The 16,620-nt window shown below is 39.9% G+C and overlaps 3 protein-coding genes across 5 annotated transcripts; all 3 read right to left on the bottom strand.

Moving 5' to 3' along the window:
* Nucleotides 1-595: 595 nt before the first annotated feature.
* fblim1 (filamin binding LIM protein 1) lies at nucleotides 596-5,077 on the bottom strand. 2 transcript variants are annotated; one of them, XM_034223824.1, is made up of 8 exons: nucleotides 4,868-5,077; nucleotides 4,148-4,517; nucleotides 3,463-3,620; nucleotides 2,887-2,980; nucleotides 2,625-2,794; nucleotides 2,010-2,188; nucleotides 1,653-1,773; nucleotides 596-1,552 (listed from the first exon to the last, which is right to left on the bottom strand). In XM_034223824.1, the coding sequence occupies exons 2-8, from the start codon at nucleotides 4,491-4,493 to the stop codon at nucleotides 1,442-1,444; spliced, it is 1,179 nt and encodes a 392-aa protein (XP_034079715.1). In that variant the 5' UTR covers nucleotides 4,494-4,517; nucleotides 4,868-5,077; the 3' UTR covers nucleotides 596-1,441. The 2 variants fall into 2 exon arrangements, with proteins under 2 accessions (XP_034079715.1, XP_034079716.1); XM_034223825.1 differs by having other exon boundaries at nucleotides 4,842-5,031.
* A 2,339-nt stretch (nucleotides 5,078-7,416) lies between these two features.
* LOC117551106 (transmembrane protein 82-like) lies at nucleotides 7,417-9,898 on the bottom strand. Of its 2 annotated transcripts, none has more exons than XM_034223826.1 (6): nucleotides 9,657-9,898; nucleotides 9,475-9,547; nucleotides 9,197-9,389; nucleotides 8,188-8,629; nucleotides 7,783-7,967; nucleotides 7,417-7,613 (listed from the first exon to the last, which is right to left on the bottom strand). In XM_034223826.1, exons 1-6 carry the CDS (start codon nucleotides 9,736-9,738, stop codon nucleotides 7,521-7,523), a joined length of 1,068 nt encoding a protein of 355 aa, XP_034079717.1. In that variant the 5' UTR covers nucleotides 9,739-9,898; the 3' UTR covers nucleotides 7,417-7,520. The 2 variants fall into 2 exon arrangements, with proteins under 2 accessions (XP_034079717.1, XP_034079718.1); XM_034223827.1 differs by having other exon boundaries at nucleotides 8,212-8,629; nucleotides 9,657-9,893.
* Nucleotides 9,899-10,077: 179 nt separating this feature from the next.
* On the bottom strand, nucleotides 10,078-16,183 carry slc25a34 (solute carrier family 25 member 34). Its single transcript, XM_034223828.1, has 6 exons — nucleotides 16,038-16,183; nucleotides 14,883-15,633; nucleotides 12,109-12,174; nucleotides 11,534-11,686; nucleotides 11,279-11,413; nucleotides 10,078-10,938 (listed from the first exon to the last, which is right to left on the bottom strand). The coding sequence occupies exons 2-6, from the start codon at nucleotides 15,381-15,383 to the stop codon at nucleotides 10,762-10,764; spliced, it is 1,032 nt and encodes a 343-aa protein (XP_034079719.1). The 5' UTR covers nucleotides 15,384-15,633; nucleotides 16,038-16,183; the 3' UTR covers nucleotides 10,078-10,761.
* Between the last annotated feature and the right edge of the window lie 437 nt (nucleotides 16,184-16,620).

Below are 16,620 nucleotides of genomic sequence, written 5' to 3'. Positions count from 1 at the left end.
ACAACATATTATTATGTGATATTGGACTTGCAGCACTCAGATCACAACCACCACGGCCCCTGACAATACAGACTGTTCACTAAGCTATAAAAGCTGCTACAAGTTTTTGCTATTCTTGTATTACTAATGTGTGCTTTTCTCCACATTTACATGTTAGCTATAATAGTTTCTCCCTTGTTTGCTCTGACACTTTTGCGGTAACGCTGTAAATAAAGAAACTCTAAAATGTTCCTTCATGTTGAACCTATTCCCTGAGAAATAGTTCCTAATGGGCTGCTGATCATTGCAACCACAGTCAATGTTTTTTTTGTATTGTTTGTGAACACAAGCAAAAACTAGGACTAGCCTACTGTACATATAAATCTCTGGATCAGTTAATCAATGTATTGTTACATTTCTAATGTCAGAAGATAGTGAATAATGTGCATCACACATTCCAAGGACATAAAATGTTTTCAAATGTCTGAAACCCAGAGATCTATGTTCATGATGAGAAGGGGAAGATATTGATTAGAGTCAGGGGAATGGCTGATGTATTTCAAAAGTTATATAAGCTCACTTTAAAGACCAGAAAAAGACAACACAAATGCTTTTATTTTTTTTACAGAAAATGTTTTAATAAATGTGTCTGATACAAAGAAATATATTTATACACAAATGTAATTTTGTTATACAGAACATAAATAACGAGACATTTCAGCTGGGATCTGAATTAGACTTTAACCTTGAAACTCAGTGTGAATAGTTCTATTTTTCAGGCAAAAGTACAACATATATGGTCCGTAAAAAATCTTCATATATTCTAAATGAAGTCACATCAAAAGCATCTTCAAGTGCTGGTCCATAATAATTGCTATTGTATATGTTACACTTTATTTTATTCAAGCTCTAATATCCGTGGTCAATTTCCTCCCCAATATAACAGTTGTAAGTTAAATGTTAATCTTCTTTCCCATGTTTATCCTTAATGAAAGTGTATGTGTGTATTTAGCAAATATCATGTTGGAGATGTTGGAGCCTGCCTCTAGATAAAATATATTAGTTTACTTTTTTAAAGTTGTTTTTTTAATACAAAGGGTTACTGTGATTGAGAAACACTAGGCCTATAGGCCTACTGATTAAGATTTTTACAAAAAACTCAAATAATGCTCGCCGTACATTTTGGAAAAGGCTGTTGCATAAATATATTTGGTGCATTTTGTATTTTATTGAGTGCAAATGTATCAAGTATAAAATAAGAAAAGGAAGATTTTCAGAAATCACGATATATTGTAATAAAAAAATTCCAAAATAAGAAAGAAAAAACAAACATATTTCATTGTTGAAAAATATGTGTGACATTTGTAATCCAGAGTAAAATGCACATGCGAAGTCACCCATTATTTTTAAACCTGGAGTGGTGACATTTTTTCATTCGTTTGTCTCGGCTCCAAGGCCAGTGTTAGTGCTGGCCAGAAACCAAGTTCAGATGGCAGGTTTTGCAGAGCAACTTCCCCTCCAATGGATAGCAGCCGTGTTCATTTGGTTCAGGAGAGAGCTGGATGACACACACCTGCAGACGATAAGAAAGACTTATCCACTGGTGATGATTAATGTGTGTTTGCACACCGGTCATTGTGTACAGTGCAGTTTGCTACACACTGTGTTCCTACCTCACATCTGTAGCAGTTCTCATGGTATGAGTTTCCCAGGCATTGAACATTATAGCTGTCAGTACCATCTTCTTTTGGAATGATTAGCTTGTTGCAGGCATTACACTTTGGAGCATACTTCCTTTATGGACAACATTTTAGAGAGAAAATAATATTAGATAAGTCGAGGCAACTTCATTTGCATAGCACCTTTCAAACATAGCCAGTTTAAAGTCATCAATACTCAAGGTGAGCATAATAAGAACAAATTCAACAGCAATTTGTTGATTTTCTTTCTTACACTTTTTACACAAATCCTCTTAAGTGAGTTGTGGATTGTTTCCATGCGATTTGCTTGACACAATTTTAACAATCTACCTGTAATAGTCCCGGAGGCAATACACCTCCCCAACTTCTCCCTGAGCAAAAGCTTGCTCTCCAATTTCCTGTTTACATGTTGCACAGGTAAAACAAGAAAGGTGGTACGCTCGCTCCAGTGCACGGATCACATGATCTGTGATAACTTCCCCACAGGCCCAGCAAAGCTCCAGACTAGCCTAAGAGAGAGAAAAAAGGGTTATGGAATACACTTCTCTCACAAAATAATAATACAAAAATTCTACTGTTTAACCAAACCACTTAAATATCATATGTACGGTTTTTGAAGCTCATATTTTGGTATTTTTTAACCACACCATGCAATGATAACACAACATTATTAACAACAGGTGACACGTTGGATAATCTTTAATTCTGTGCAAGCTAATTATAGCCACCTGGAAGGTATGGAAACACCCCTATTCAAATATGTAAAACATCAAAGCAGTCTTAAGAGAACAGTTAGCATTAACGTAAAGCATGAATGATTAGAAGTAAATAAGAATCCAAAATCAATCATACGTGCAGGGCAGTATCTACCTGTACAGCACTTTGGCCCGACCAAAAATCGCTTTTAAATGTGCTTTATTATAAATAAACTTTGATTTGATTTACCTGGTAGCAGTCTTCACAGAGGGGGATTCCTGCTTTGTTGTAGTACTGTTTACCAGCCAGGGGAATGTGACAAGATCTACACTGAAAGCAACCATCATGGTACGTCCTGTTCAAGGCCTCTATTGCAGGTTCAGATAGAGCCACAGGTTTCCTGCAGAAGCCACACACCTCTGCAGAGTACACAAACATCAAATGTGAAAGCGGGTCATAATAATATGTGTATTGTCAAAGTGGAAGAGTGTGTAAATAGAGATCATGTTACCTCTACTCTCCCTGCTCGTGTCTTGCCCATTATTTTGGATCCCATGGGATTGTTCATCTTGTTTTAACCCACTAGATGGTGTGCTTGTTTCCACCTTAAATGAAAGGTGCATGCTTAATGTACAAGTCAACTGTAACCTGGAGCAGAAATTGGCACTATTTATAAAATGCTTGATTTAAAAACAATAACAGAAAGTGGTCATAGTTGATGCTAGTAGAAAGGTAAAGGAAGACATAACCTCATAGAGGTCAAACTGGAAAGGAGGTTGTAGAATAAAATCAACTTTAAAGTAATTATAATTACTATACAAGTATCTCATTAATCTGTCATTGAGAACTAAACATTTATCATGAAGATATCTACATTTTGGAAAGTGCTTTTATTTAAGTATTTTTTTTAAGTATCACTCTTTGAAGATTATGCATTAAAACCAATGCATAGTAAATACTTATATGGACAGTTGTAATCCTTCAATATGGTGGATTTTTTTGAAGTGAAGTTTTGTGTTTAAAACAGTAAATGACAGTGGTCGACATGAACATTTTAGTGATGCAAATGTGACAGAGGTGTGCATACCTCTCTGTTGTAAATGGGCTGCTGGCCTGGGGTCAGAGAGCTGGAGGAAGGCGTCTGTGCAGGTGGAGGTGGAGGTGGTGGAAGTGCTGATTCTTCAGAGAGCGATGTTCCCAAAGATGAAGGAAGTGCTGCATCAGGAGGAGGAGCAGGGAAGAGCTCTGTTTGGCAAGAAACAATATTATGTTTTAGTAACTTGTAGGATCTTTCTCAAGTTAGAACTGAGGATAGTTGTAATAAGAAAATATTATACACAAATATATATACAAATGCCAACCACCCAAAAAGTCAATTAGAAAAATTATTATAGAAGAAAGAAAAGAGAAAAAAAGTGCTAATTATAAAAGAGAAAATAAATTAAAGGGAGAAAAAGATGCTTATGAAGTTATGTCTCCTAAATAAGTGTTTTGCTCCTCATAGTCAAACTAAAGTGAACACATGTCTGCATGTTTCAAGAAGATCGGTAGCAGCTGTTCCTTAGAGATACAACTTAAGTGAGAAAAGAGCTATGATTTCACCGATTAGCATTACATTTTTATAACTTTGTCAGATGAATGTTGGAAAGTTAAAAACTTGACACAGAACCAGGTAACTAGTATGCTGCTGATGGTTCTGAGATTTTGGAAAGACAGGTCTAAAACTTGCAAAACAATCGTTTACACTGATACAAATATATTATCATGAATACCTGCAGGCCCTCTATCATCTTCTTGAATCTTTCCTCTGCTGGGTTCAGGTTGGGCAGGTTTGGGGCTCTTGGGGTCTGAATGTCTGACTGAGGCCTCTTGATGAGTCTGGCCTTTGCTCTCTAAACTGCCCTCAGACTCAGACTGTGAGTTGTCCTCTTTCTTAAGTCGGCTGACGGGGATGTTGTCACTCGGGCTGACTCGTACAGCAGTTTGAGGCTTGTCTCTGGCCGGGGCGCTGTGAGCTTTGAGGACGGGCTGCTGCGGTGTCACAGTGGCTCGGTGAGGAGGCGCCAGAGTGATGAAGACAGAGGACACCATCCTTTTTGATGTAGCTGCTGATGCCATGGCTGTATACAACCTACACACAGCCTAAAAGGAGGACAGAACAAGTATGATGTACATTGCTTGCAATATGTAATGTTCAATAGTCCTTCAGAAACACTTCACAGACTCAACACATTACTTGATTTGTTTAGGTACCTTGGAGTGTAAGAAAAAAACAAAACAATGTCCCTATTATCTCAATAATACTGAATCTAATTGTACACACCCTCTCAGTCAACTTTGTGGGAGTGCTCACTCTCACTTCAGAGAGGTAAACTCACACACTTACAGCTCTCATTAGTCAAAATGAATGGTTCTACAGGCAGAAAGCACAAACATGGATCAACAGTTTTCTTAAAACCCACTCACTCTGTCTGTAAGCTGCCCTTACATACCTGGGAGAAAATGCGGTTTGAAGACAGCTCTGTCTTTTCTTCTTTCTCCTTCCCTGCTCTGTATCTCAGAACTTCTGGTTTGTTTTCCCTCCTGTGAGCTGCCACTGAGAGAAGGCTTTACTCGGGCGACTATCAGCAGAAGGCCACTCCTTTTCCTTCTGCACCTCCCTCCAACTCTCTCGTCCGTCGACCCCTCCTCCTTCTCTGGCCGAATGACAATACCTCCTCCCCTCCCGACCGTAAAAGGTGAACAGTTAATCTCGAGCAAAGTGCAGTAAAAAACACATTCATGCATTATGAAAACTTGGCTGGCTCACACAAACACACGCACACCAACACAATCACACACACATGCACAAAGACACACAAAGAGAGTCATGCAACAGTTGGGTAATCCAACAAAAACACACAGTCAGACTTTTTTACAATGTAATATACAGTATCATAGAGTATCTCATAAGGGGTTTGCCCTTAGATAGGCACCAGCCACCTCCCACTTCTTTATCTTTTTGCATGCCAGCAGGATGTGACTGTACCTGCCTTTTCCAGCAACTCTCTATCTCACTGTCCTCTTTCTCTCTCCTGTGCAGCTCTGCCTTATTGTTCTGTCAGCTTTATTTTCCCGACCTCCCTCATTGAGTCTGCCTCCTTTTTTCTTCTCCCTCTTTCCTTCTTCCCTTCCCCCACTACATTATATCACTTAAGCCTTGACTCACTATCAGTGTCACATGGCATTGCTTCCATTTGTGCCCCACCGACGTCTGATAATATGTGGGGGGCTTCATCAGACTCTCCTGGTGGAGCTTTCGTGGTTGAAGGCGGCCGTATAGAAGCAGCAGCAGCATTACAGTGCAATGAATCAGGGCATTGTGCAGGAGGAGATATTGGTGTATTAGGAGAGGATGGGGGGGGGGCATTGAGTGATGTCTGTGAGAGCTATGAAAAAGCTGCTTTGTTGTGTTTGCTGCCCTCCACTAGAGAAACATATCAGGTCTGCTGATCAGCAAATATTGGGATGGGCTTCCTGAGGCAAACCCTCTACGCTCAAAAGGGAGGATGGAGTGAGAATAAAAGTGATCGATGTGGGTCAGAGTGGAAGAAGAGTGAGAGAGGGTTAACAGGAGACGGGCTGAGGGGAGTGATGGGGGTCTCTGTTGTTCCTGCTCTGTGGAAAGGAATGCTGCGGTGATGTCACGGCTGCAGGAGGGAGCATGCCTACCGATGACACAATCCCCAGACCTCTACGCTCCGCCCCCCCTACAGCCAAGATCCTCATTAAACCCTCTGAACCTCCTCAATGCTTCTACAGAATTAAGTTTCAGTTCACTTTCCAGCATCCCAAAATAACGTTTTACATTAATCCGGAGTTTTGTGTCTACTTTGGTGAGAACAATGGATACCGAATGCAGGGAAATGAAGAGAAAGCAACAGGAAGAGGCCCAAGTAGATATAAAACAATGATGATTGCATGTTGTTGATGTTGATTTCCTGATTGCAAACATCTGCAGGGGTAGAACAAATACTTCTCAAGGAGAAACGCTGTTAGTTTAGCCAAACACCACAAGTGAGAGCAGGATTACTGCTTTGAGTAACATGCATGGGAGTACTTCAGTAATAAAGTTTGGGGAAATGGTGAGAGCTGGAGGCCAAGATAATGTGCCTTCTAAGGGTCTACAGCCAAAAACCAAGGCTGCATTCTCCAAAATGCAACTGGATGGGTCTTTCATAGGACGTCCTCCATTCCAAAAATAGCTTACAAAGTTCCTTTCAAAGGCACAGGATATCATTTATACTTCTGCATCATACTTCTTACGTTGACGAGTAACTCATATCATGTGGAATATTAGTGGAGTGTCCCTTTAACTAGTAGTTACTTATGGTTCCTGTAATTGGATATTTGGTACCAATACGGCACCCTGATGTTTAAAATGTACCTACTCTCCAATTTCTGTGCTACTCATCAAAATCTTTTAAAGGTTTCATTCATAAAGGAAGTGTTTCTGAAATAATGTCTTCAAAGTGTGAAGTTGTTTAGAAGATCTAATATACGTAATAAGTATAATTAGTGTGTCAAAAATGCATCAAAAGGCTACTTTATTAATTGTAAAATATTTACAATCCCTGACCAAAAATGTGTGCAGACCCACAGTTAGGAAGATCTGCTTTTGTTGCTCTGCCCCACATACTGTACTTTAAATATGCTGTTGTATGAACCTTGGCACCATTGAACACGAGGGGGGCGGTGGAGGTCTTATCTGTTTACAGTGTGGACATTTCATCAGCTTTCTGCTCATCTTTGTTCTTATCAAATAACTTTTAAAAGTACTTTTGTGTTTGGTATAATTATGCTGTTACTATAGACAAATTATCTGTAATGCAATATATTTAATAAGCAACTTGGCAATCCTTTATCATAACAAAAGTATCAATAATAACAGAAACATCTCCACATCTTCCAGTTCATACTGAAAAGCAGCAGCTAAATGGTGCAAAATCCTCCTCTTGCCTTCTGATTAAAAAAAAGAATACCAATAACAGTTAGTCTACAATTAGTGCCATCAAGTGTGTATTCTTTTATTATGTAAACAGTGTTATTAGGATTCATTGAAATTCGAGGTAGTGTCCGGTTTCGTGGTAGATTTTGGGTGCTCCATCAACTGTCATCTGATGATGTGTCCATCCTACGATCCTTCAATTTGTGATTGAAGTTCGGTTGATATTTTCTTACGCGTGTAGCTTCTTCTTCCTAAAAGTGAAGCATGACAACATAAATGTAATTTTCAGATTTCTCAAAATTACTTACAAGTAGCACAACAGTTCTTTAATAGAGAAATAGTTATACTCGATAAATCGCAGTCCAAAAAGGGAACATCAAATATGTAAAATCACTGAGTGAAGAGTTGATTCACACAGACCTGTAACGAGGCTCTCAGTAGATCCTGAGAGGGCAGCAGGCTGACCGCTTCCCCCAGAAAAGTGATGAGGACGTGGAGTACATCGGACCAGTTGTCCACGGTCAGCACCAGCACCAGCAGGGCTCCCAGCCGTAGCACCACAGTGTGAAACAGAGCTTCTGTGCCGGGCTTACGCTGCTGATCCTCTGTGCAAAAATAAACAACACAACGTATACAACAGTATAATAACATTCATTATTGTGTTTTTTGTGGTATTTTATGGCCTAATTTTCTATGTATTGTTTTATTGGTGCCATTTTTAGGTGCATCCCTTATGGCCTACTGTTAGAAATGCACAATATTAAACAAGGTTATCTAATCTCATTAAAGAAAACGAGAAATATTTTTAAAGACCATTTTCCTGACCTCTATACAAGGCTAGACAATCACCTTGGACGTAGACCACCAGGATGGAGTAGCAAAGCGTCAATGGAGTCCAAAACTTGAGTGCATCCTTCTGGGACAGGAAGTGGTCATAAACCGTGGCGGTGGAAGCCACAGCTGCTAGAGCGAAGACCAAGACAACCGCTCTTTGCAGTGAAGCCAGTATGGTGTGTCCGGAGGCCAGGAGGGTGATGCACTTCCCACAGTGATGCTCTGTGCTATGAAGTGGGTAGAGTCTGGCCACATGGCTCCACAGACTGTGGCTGACACTTGCCAGTGCCCAGCTGAGAGCAGCTGCCAGAAAGAGGCTGAGGGAGCTGTGTGGAGCCCCCTGATGGAGGTAGCCCAGAGTACAGGAGAGCCCACAACCCAGAGTGAACTGGCTCTGGATCAGCAGCAACTCCAGGCTTCTGCCATCAGCATCCTGAGTTCACATTGGTTTAGGAGTTTGGATGAAAATAGGTTAGACAAGCATTGGAAATATCTACATGTTGAACACTATGGTAGGGTGTCATTTCATATTTTCCCCCCTGCTTCCACTCCTACTGCTATTTATTAAATGTTTTACTTTATTATTTTCCCCTTTGGTTGTTTGTTTGTTTGTTCACCATGTAAAGTGGCCTTGGGTCCCTTGAAAGGCGCGATACAAATTTCATCTATTATTATTATTATTATATTTAAAAATCACAAAAAAGCATGTTTTCTGGTAATTCAATAAAAAGTTAAATAAACACATGGTAAAGCCATATTCAGTTCAACTGTGTGAATAAAAAACTACTTAAAAGTACTTTATCATTTACAAATCTTAGAGCAGAATGAACTGAAATTAAAGAGAAACATAAGCATAACCTATTTTTCAAACAATATATAAAAAAGAAATATGATAGATTATTTTATATTGTTAGGGCAATAATGCCCCCCTAAAAGAAGACACATACATATAACAAGTCTAAATCAATGCGTTATCTGTTCATGTGTTTGGGACACTCACCAGTCGTGCTGTTGCCCAGGAAGAAACAGCTCTGAGAGAAAACTCCAGCACGATCAGAGAGGAAACCCTCGATCCCACCAGAGACAGAAGGACCGTCAGGAACCAGAACTGGAGAGATGTGGTCCAGTTTCCTCTCAGACGACTGCCAGTTGAGGAGGAGTTCTGTTTGCTTTCAGTTTCAGTCTCAGAATCACTGTGTGGGTAATTAGACAAAAAATGCACATATAGACATAAACACATACATACAATACACAGTTTTCTCCTTTCAAATAACTCACCTGCATGTTTGAATAAAGTTGTAGACTCTCAACAAGTTGCACAGCACTGCTATACCACAGGCACCCACAAGACCTTTGAAGCATAAATAACACCACAGCAAAAAAATAAGTATCCAAAGAAAGTACTGTACCCAAAGTCTGATTTGTATTGCGATGAAGATATAAACATACGATTGACTCACCTTGAAAGAAACAGTCTAGTGGGTTGGAATCTAAAATAATCCATTCAAAAATTCCCAGGATCCAGGAGAAGGGAAAGAACATTTTTATGGTTTCCTTATAATATACAGTAGATACCGTGCTATGATCACCCACCCATGCTTTTCAATCTAAAAACCTGTTTAGAAACTACAAGTCAGTTAATGCTGAGTGCCAAACCTTCACGCTGCCTTTATTTCATCCCCTTAGTGAGCTCCATGTTTAAGGTCCAAAGGTCAAATGTGATTGAAGTTTGTTCGTCATTCTAATGATTTGCTGATCAAAGAGGCTGAAATCCTCTCAAAAACTAGGCTAACAGATCCCTGTTTAACCAGATTAAATAGAATCACCCTTTGTTTACAATGCATCTTAGATATTATGTAATTAAAAGAGGCTGCAATTATGTCCAAGAAGATACAAAATAACGAATTTATTAAATACTTTTTATACAAAACAACTTATTATTGTTAATATTCAAAGGCTTGAATTATTTTTAGGTTACAATTCTGTACATAAAAACCTCAATTTGATATGTCAGCAAATAAAAACATTCCCATCCGATGTTTTTTTCTCACATTTAACAGACAAGGCAAATAGAATGATTTAACCTGCAACAAATCACAGCAGCCACACTGGGAGATACATATAATACAGAGCTCGTGTTTTAATAATCTAGGCTTGTGTTTTTATCTGAACTAAATTAATATGACTGCGAGCCATCAGTACTCTCAGTCCTCTCTTTTTAGCTTTACTGCCAGCAGACACATGCAATTCATTTTGAGGTATTAAAGGCAAAACTTGGTAGTTTAACAGCATACATTTAAATATATTTAAGAAATTGTAGGAAGCCCTGAAAACGTTAGTTTGAGTCAGTGCAACATGTTTCGAACTTTATGAAGCTTTTAATGCTGATCCATCTTCTTTTCTTCAAACACAGGGAGTGTCACTTAAATTGTTCCACGTAAAATACGCTCATTCTTGTTCTGAGAAAATGTTAGAAGACAAGATTGATATGACTCGTCTGTGAGAAGGTCCGATATTCAGTGTTAAGGTTAGAGTAGCCGAGTGGAGTCAGTGGTTCAGGATGTTTCAGCCCTGTTGGTCCTTCACTGTCTGTTGCCTCAGCAGATCCCAGAACAGCATGCTGAGCATTGTGTGTGGGGCCAAGCGCAGGAAGACAGGGCCCATGCCTTTATAAAAGCCCCTCAGGCCCTCAGCCTGGCACACCTTCAGCATACAATCTGAAAATCCATGGTACAGACGCCCCTGAAAGATGGATCAGAAAACAGTGTTAGGTTGATTTGGCCAGAATACTTATAAAAAACGTTGTTGTGCCATTATTTAGCGCAAGAACACATTTTTATGAAAAGGAGCATCTATTTGATTTAGTCATTATTCTATTACTATTTTAATGCAAAATTATTAATTTTCATTTACTTTGAAGCACAAAACACAATTGAAATAGATGTTTTGCACAAATCTCTCCGGAGAAACTAAGCGTTACAAATCTGTTGATTAAATCAACTAATTAATTAATCAACAAAAGAGTGTTAATCAACTAAGACTTTCTTTAGTCGAGGACTTAACATAGGTTATTTAAACTCACCCTACGAAACTCATCCACGGGCTGATTGTATAGTCGTGTACTGATGACGTCAAAAGGTGTCATGCTGATGGCGACGGCTACTCCGCTGATCATGGCGGCTATCAAAGTCGTGAGCCAGCTGTTAGGAGTAACCCACTACATAAAATAAAATAAATGGATTACAAACAGATGTTGACTTGTTTACTTTTTGGCTGATGGATTGACGACAACTGTTAAATAAGTGTTATAAAACTGTCAGCTGTTTATCTCCTCTACCTGGGAATGTGACACCCATTCCTTGGCTGAGGTGAAGGTTGCCAGTTGAGCAGCTGATCCCATCATGACCCGAGGCACGGCCCCATTCACACCCCTCCACAGACCAATTACACCGTCTCTTCTATATATGGTAACAAAGGCATCAGACACTCCCTGAAAAGAAGAAACCAAAGGCATTGGTGTGCTGGAAGTAACAGATAATAGCACTTAATGATACGGTGTATATCATGTGGTGGTAGATGTTGATAGAAATATGTTGAATAATGGATTGAAAAGCCATGTATTGTTTCATATCAGCGCACTGTATGTAGTCTGACTATAACAGCAGTGCAATGCCGTTTGTGTAAAAACGTTTCTTGATGGCATTGAGACCACTGGATCTCGTGATCAGAGCTGTATTTGTATTCATTCATCCCTACAACTTACAGACATTAAAATCAGTATATAGAGTATCTAGATATAGTGTTATCGCATTGTCTTCCTAAATTACAGGAAAAATAAAGAAGGGTTTCATGACATGTTTACTATGACATCCTTTCAGATGAAACAACGAATAATGTATTCATGTGTCTTACCAGGTGGTTATGCTGGTGGCCTACTGCTATGGCCTCCACAGTCTGAGCCTGCAGGTGGGTCTTCACCTGTAGGGAACAATGAAGCACAAATGATTAATCAGCATTCAGCCAGTGTTAAATCCTAGGACGTAAAAAACAGACTAATTATTGTCCATACATCAGTTAATGTCCGCGTCAGATGCAACAATGACAGGTAACTCTGCTAACAATGACCAGGTTTGAGTCACATAACATAAACTTGTTGTGAGAAATACATTCCTCAGTAGTCCTCAATTGAGTCCCTAAAGATCAAACCGCAGTAATATCATGCACAAAACCAAAATGGCTTCCAGTTGATCTTAAGTTTCAATAAAAATGACCTTCAGCCCTGCGTCCTTCACTCACTGCCAGCACCAAGCAGCCACACGATACTGTATATTTCTGGCAGCAGTGGGTAGGTGGAAGCGGAGTGTGGAGTATATTTAGTGACCTAGATATAGTCAAATGTGTTGTCAAAACTATTTTGTCTTTCCATGACGGTGCAAAAGGTTGGGTTGCGTTTCCATGACGGTGCAAAGATGGTTCAAATGTATTGACTGACATCTGAGAAAGAATCACAACAACACTTCTCCTGCCGTTTAAAAGACATACAGAGGACATTCATAAATTGCAATTCAAGAAACAGAGACAGACAGGTGTGAATGTCTAAACATTTTGAGTCTTGTCTTGTTTTATAGATGTACTTAAAGCTGAAAGGGACCTAGATGTGAGCCGGTGGTTAATCAAAAAATGTTTTACTCATCCATGTGGACAAGTATACTAGTCATCCTTAGATCATAGTTTTATCTTGTATTCTTTCCAAAGTAGATGTCATTAAAACATTATCTGTGATTAAGCTGACTACCACATACACCCATATAATGTGCCTTCCCTCACGAGCGCTCATGCTGGATTAAAATAGATGTAGGACATTTGAGACCTCTTTGAAATCGAGCTTGTTGGCTTTCCTTTCTCTCATTATGTTGAGTTACAAAACCTTTGTTGAAGCTAAATGCTTGTGGTTTGCAATGTCACCTTTTCATTTAAGTTTTTCCAAATTTATTTTTATACCTTTTTCCAAATCATTTATTATTAGGTTGTTTCAAAACGGACCATGTACAGTTAAACAAATAAAAGTGACCACCATAATTTCATAGCCTGAAACTAAATTGCGTTTGTAGTTCCTTGGCAGGTCACAAGTAAAATACATTTTAAAAAACTGTATTTTTGAGGATCTGATAGACTTTACTGAGTGAGAACATAAAGTCACAGATTAGAGGATGGGCCAATCCATTTAAAATGTTATACATCATGCACAGGATTGAATATAATCTTAATTACTCAAATCTCAATAGATGGTAATAGAAGGTGTTTCTGTCCCCATTTATTTTACTCAGATAATTTGCTGTTGTTTTCATTTTTTCCTCTTTAAACTCCTTTAGAAGCTTTCCTCTTTATATTTTCCTTTAGTGACAGAGAAGTTATCGTTGTGTCTAAACGTTTTTCTAACTTCATACAATTCTCAGATCCACTTGTACATTGAAATTATTAGTCGCAGCCATTTTTTCTCCTGTCCGTGCTGGTCTTGAAAATAATACTTTCTAAGGCGATTTAAATAGAAAGAGCATCATCCAGATTTACAGTTGAACCTTTCCTTTACTATAGAAACGCACCATAAAAAGTATGACTAATAGTGACTGATATGAATGACCTTTGGACAGCTCTTGCTTTATCGTGTTACCCAAGCATTGTGCGTAAATGAACAGTGTAATCTAACTTCACTTTATAGTGGCTGACTGTCGCTAATGCGTTTACAAAGCTGACAAATGCATGTTGTTGCTACACCAGGTGCAAACATGGTCTGATGGTTGAGGTCATAGAACAGGTGTATTCAAACTGCATGGTCTGTTTGAGTAAAAAGAGTGTTACACTAAACCCTTTTGCATAATTTATCTGAAGCTTAACACAAAGAGTAATTAATTACACATATCGTCTTTTCACATGAGCTCAAGCCTTCTTTAAGTCAGTGGTTAACAACAGTGGCTGTTAATTATTTAACTTATTTGGTTTTCTTTAACGTGTTACAGTTGGAGTGTAACCTAATCTAAGGAGCCACCATTGTGGTACATGGGGTTTCAATTTCCCATTACGTTTTTTACCTTAAGGGTTCACACAGAAACCCCCAAATGACCTCATGGCAGATATATTGTCCAACATTAAGAGGACTTATTTCAAATGTTTACAAAAAAGAGACAACTACAACCCAAGATTATGCTTCAACGGTAACATTCATCTTTTAGGTATGCATTTTGTATACAGTAGCTGGCCACAACATAGCATACACTACAATGGCTTGTAATACATACTGATTTAATCGAAAACATAAAAGAGCTGAGCTATACTGATCAATTGAGACCAGGAGCTATCAATGGTTTCCAAAGAGAAAAACTGATAATGTCTAATTAAAATGGGCAGTAAAACTTCAGGTCGATGTGTATTCATTTCCATTTCTATGCTCTGGCTCTGTGTTTTATTGTGTTGACTTGTCGATGAGGTTTTCTTTTTGTGAACCCTGGCAGCAAAACAAATATCCCTAGAGGGACAAGAACAATGACCTTGAACTTTAACACAAAATACACAAGAGTCTGAAGAGGGTAAAATTCACTTCAAACTGCTCACACAAGAACTGCATCCTTTGATGAGGGGAACTTCTGAAATAGAGGTTGCTTTAAAGAAAGAAACTGTAGTAAACTTACCAGGTAGGCAGGAGAGGCAATGAAGGCCCCCAGGGCCCCGGCCACAGCCCCTGACAACAGACTCCCCCCGTGGAAGGAGGTGACACCCAGAGATTCACAGTATGAGTAGGAGCCCAGCCTCACACCGTTCATCACACCCTGGTACATCAGCCCGGCAGAGAGTCCCTTCTGCAGGCCCCGGAGCCCGTCTGTGCGGCCCACCACCCACAGGGCCTGCAGGGCCCCGCGGTAGTGTCTCTGGTAGGAACCCCGTGCACGCAGCTCTCCCTGAAGCTGCAGACGAGTCTTTACCACCTCCAGGGGGTTGGTGAAGACACAGGCAGCGCAGCAGGAGAAAGCTCCCAGAGCAAAGTCTAGAGGAGGCCAGACGGCCAGAGGGGGCCGCGAGGGGCCTAGGACGCTGCGGGGTCCCGCAGACACAGTGGATGCCATCCTGTGGGAAGGCTGGGCACCAAACACAGACTCTTCTGGTGAAGGTTTCAGCAGCTGAACATCCGTCATCCCTGGAAGTGAGTGTCCTGTCAGTGTGACTTGTCCCCCTTTAATCAGTTTGTTAGGGAACAGGGATTGTGTATCTCACTTAGTACAGAACAATGAAGTCAGTGATTATATCAGCTTTTGTGATAACTCATCGAACATAAGTTTGGTATGTGTCCCCTGCGACAATGCAGGTCAATGAGCGCATTGGTGTCCCTCTGTAGAGGCTTTCATTAGCTTCCTTGACTGTCAGTCTGTTCAACAGAGGCACCATCTGCAAGAGAATGTATTCATGTGTAAGTTATAAAAATAATCATTGTGAGGTTCAGGTGTGTTCACAAAAGGCTGGACAAAGAGTGCTTGTGCTTCAAGAGACAGACTGTGAGGTGTTGGAATGGAAACATTCAGGTATTAGCTCACATGGCAAACACATTTGAAGCCACTAAACCTGAACAAACGATAGAGGACATCTTCAAGAGCAGACAATCTCGCACACTGAAGTTCACCTGACACTCACAAGCCACCAGCCACTATAGTCAAACTCATTCAAACCAACATTGAACTTCATTAAACCAACACGGTACAAGTGACACTCAAATAGAACAAACTACTCTCCTGAGCCTTTTGAAAGGTCTGGAAAATGTCTCTTGAATCTTGATACTTCATTCAGAAACTCACAATGTTTGGTGATCCTCCTGTGCAGCTCCATTCCTCCTCTCTCCCCCATCATTGTAAACATGTGTCCTCAGCACATTCATTGTCAAGGTTTCCTCCCCTTCACTCTCACCGGAGCATAGACTGTATATGCACCGGAGCCTATACGGTTTCCGTGCCGTCTGCCACGTCATCACATCCCCGGGGCTGCACCAATCACAGCGCTGCATCATTCCCTGGGCTGCACCAATCACAGCGCTCCGCTCTGCCCCCGCACTGGACCTATGGGAGCTCTCTGGGTAAAAGGTTATTGTTAGTCAAAGAGGGGGGGGGGGGGGAACTGTCTGAGGGAAAGGAGACGATACTGACTCTCATGTGTCTGAACCATAGACTGTGGTCTGAACAAGGTTAATCTGCTGGAGATAAATGAGGACAATCTCAGAAACAAAACAAACAAACCCGTGCTCTGTTTTACCTCTGAACTATTTGTTTAACTTAGTTATTTTCTTATGGTAACCAGACATTTTTTGTATAAAACATTAAGAAAAACTTACTCACAACTGCTAGGTGTTTGTTTGTGTATTAGCTATAAATGATGACGAAAAAA

Source organism: Gymnodraco acuticeps, unplaced genomic scaffold (assembly GCF_902827175.1).
Source record: "Gymnodraco acuticeps unplaced genomic scaffold, fGymAcu1.1, whole genome shotgun sequence".
NCBI classification, from domain to species: Eukaryota; Metazoa; Chordata; class Actinopteri; order Perciformes; family Bathydraconidae; genus Gymnodraco; species Gymnodraco acuticeps.
Note: the sequence above shows the minus strand (reverse complement) of the source record. Positions and strands in the feature narration are given on the sequence as shown.

Bases quoted from the DNA above. Each gene is read 5' to 3' on its own strand.
- LOC117551106 (XM_034223826.1), bottom strand. From the start codon at position 9,738: ATGTTCTTTCCCTTCTCCTGGATCCTGGGAATTTTTGAATGGATTATT. The intron at 9,548-9,656 runs GTGAGTCAATCG...TATGCTTCAAAG, and splicing joins ACTAGACTGTTTCTTTCAAG to GTCTTGTGGGTGCCTGTGGT. The intron at 8,630-9,196 runs GTGAGTGTCCCA...ATGTGAACTCAG, and splicing joins CCTGGGCAACAGCACGACTG to GATGCTGATGGCAGAAGCCT.
- slc25a34 (XM_034223828.1), bottom strand. From the start codon at position 15,383: ATGACGGATGTTCAGCTGCTGAAACCTTCACCAGAAGAGTCTGTGTTT. The intron at 11,414-11,533 runs GTAGAGGAGATA...TATTTTATGTAG, and splicing joins AATGGGTGTCACATTCCCAG to TGGGTTACTCCTAACAGCTG. The intron at 10,939-11,278 runs GTGAGTTTAAAT...TCCATCTTTCAG, and splicing joins CCGTGGATGAGTTTCGTAGG to GGGCGTCTGTACCATGGATT.
- fblim1 (XM_034223824.1), bottom strand. From the start codon at position 4,493: ATGGCATCAGCAGCTACATCAAAAAGGATGGTGTCCTCTGTCTTCATC. The intron at 1,774-2,009 runs GTAGATTGTTAA...TTGTCCATAAAG, and splicing joins TGCCTCCGGGACTATTACAG to GAAGTATGCTCCAAAGTGTA. The intron at 1,553-1,652 runs GTAGGAACACAG...TATCGTCTGCAG, and splicing joins AGAACTGCTACAGATGTGAG to GTGTGTGTCATCCAGCTCTC.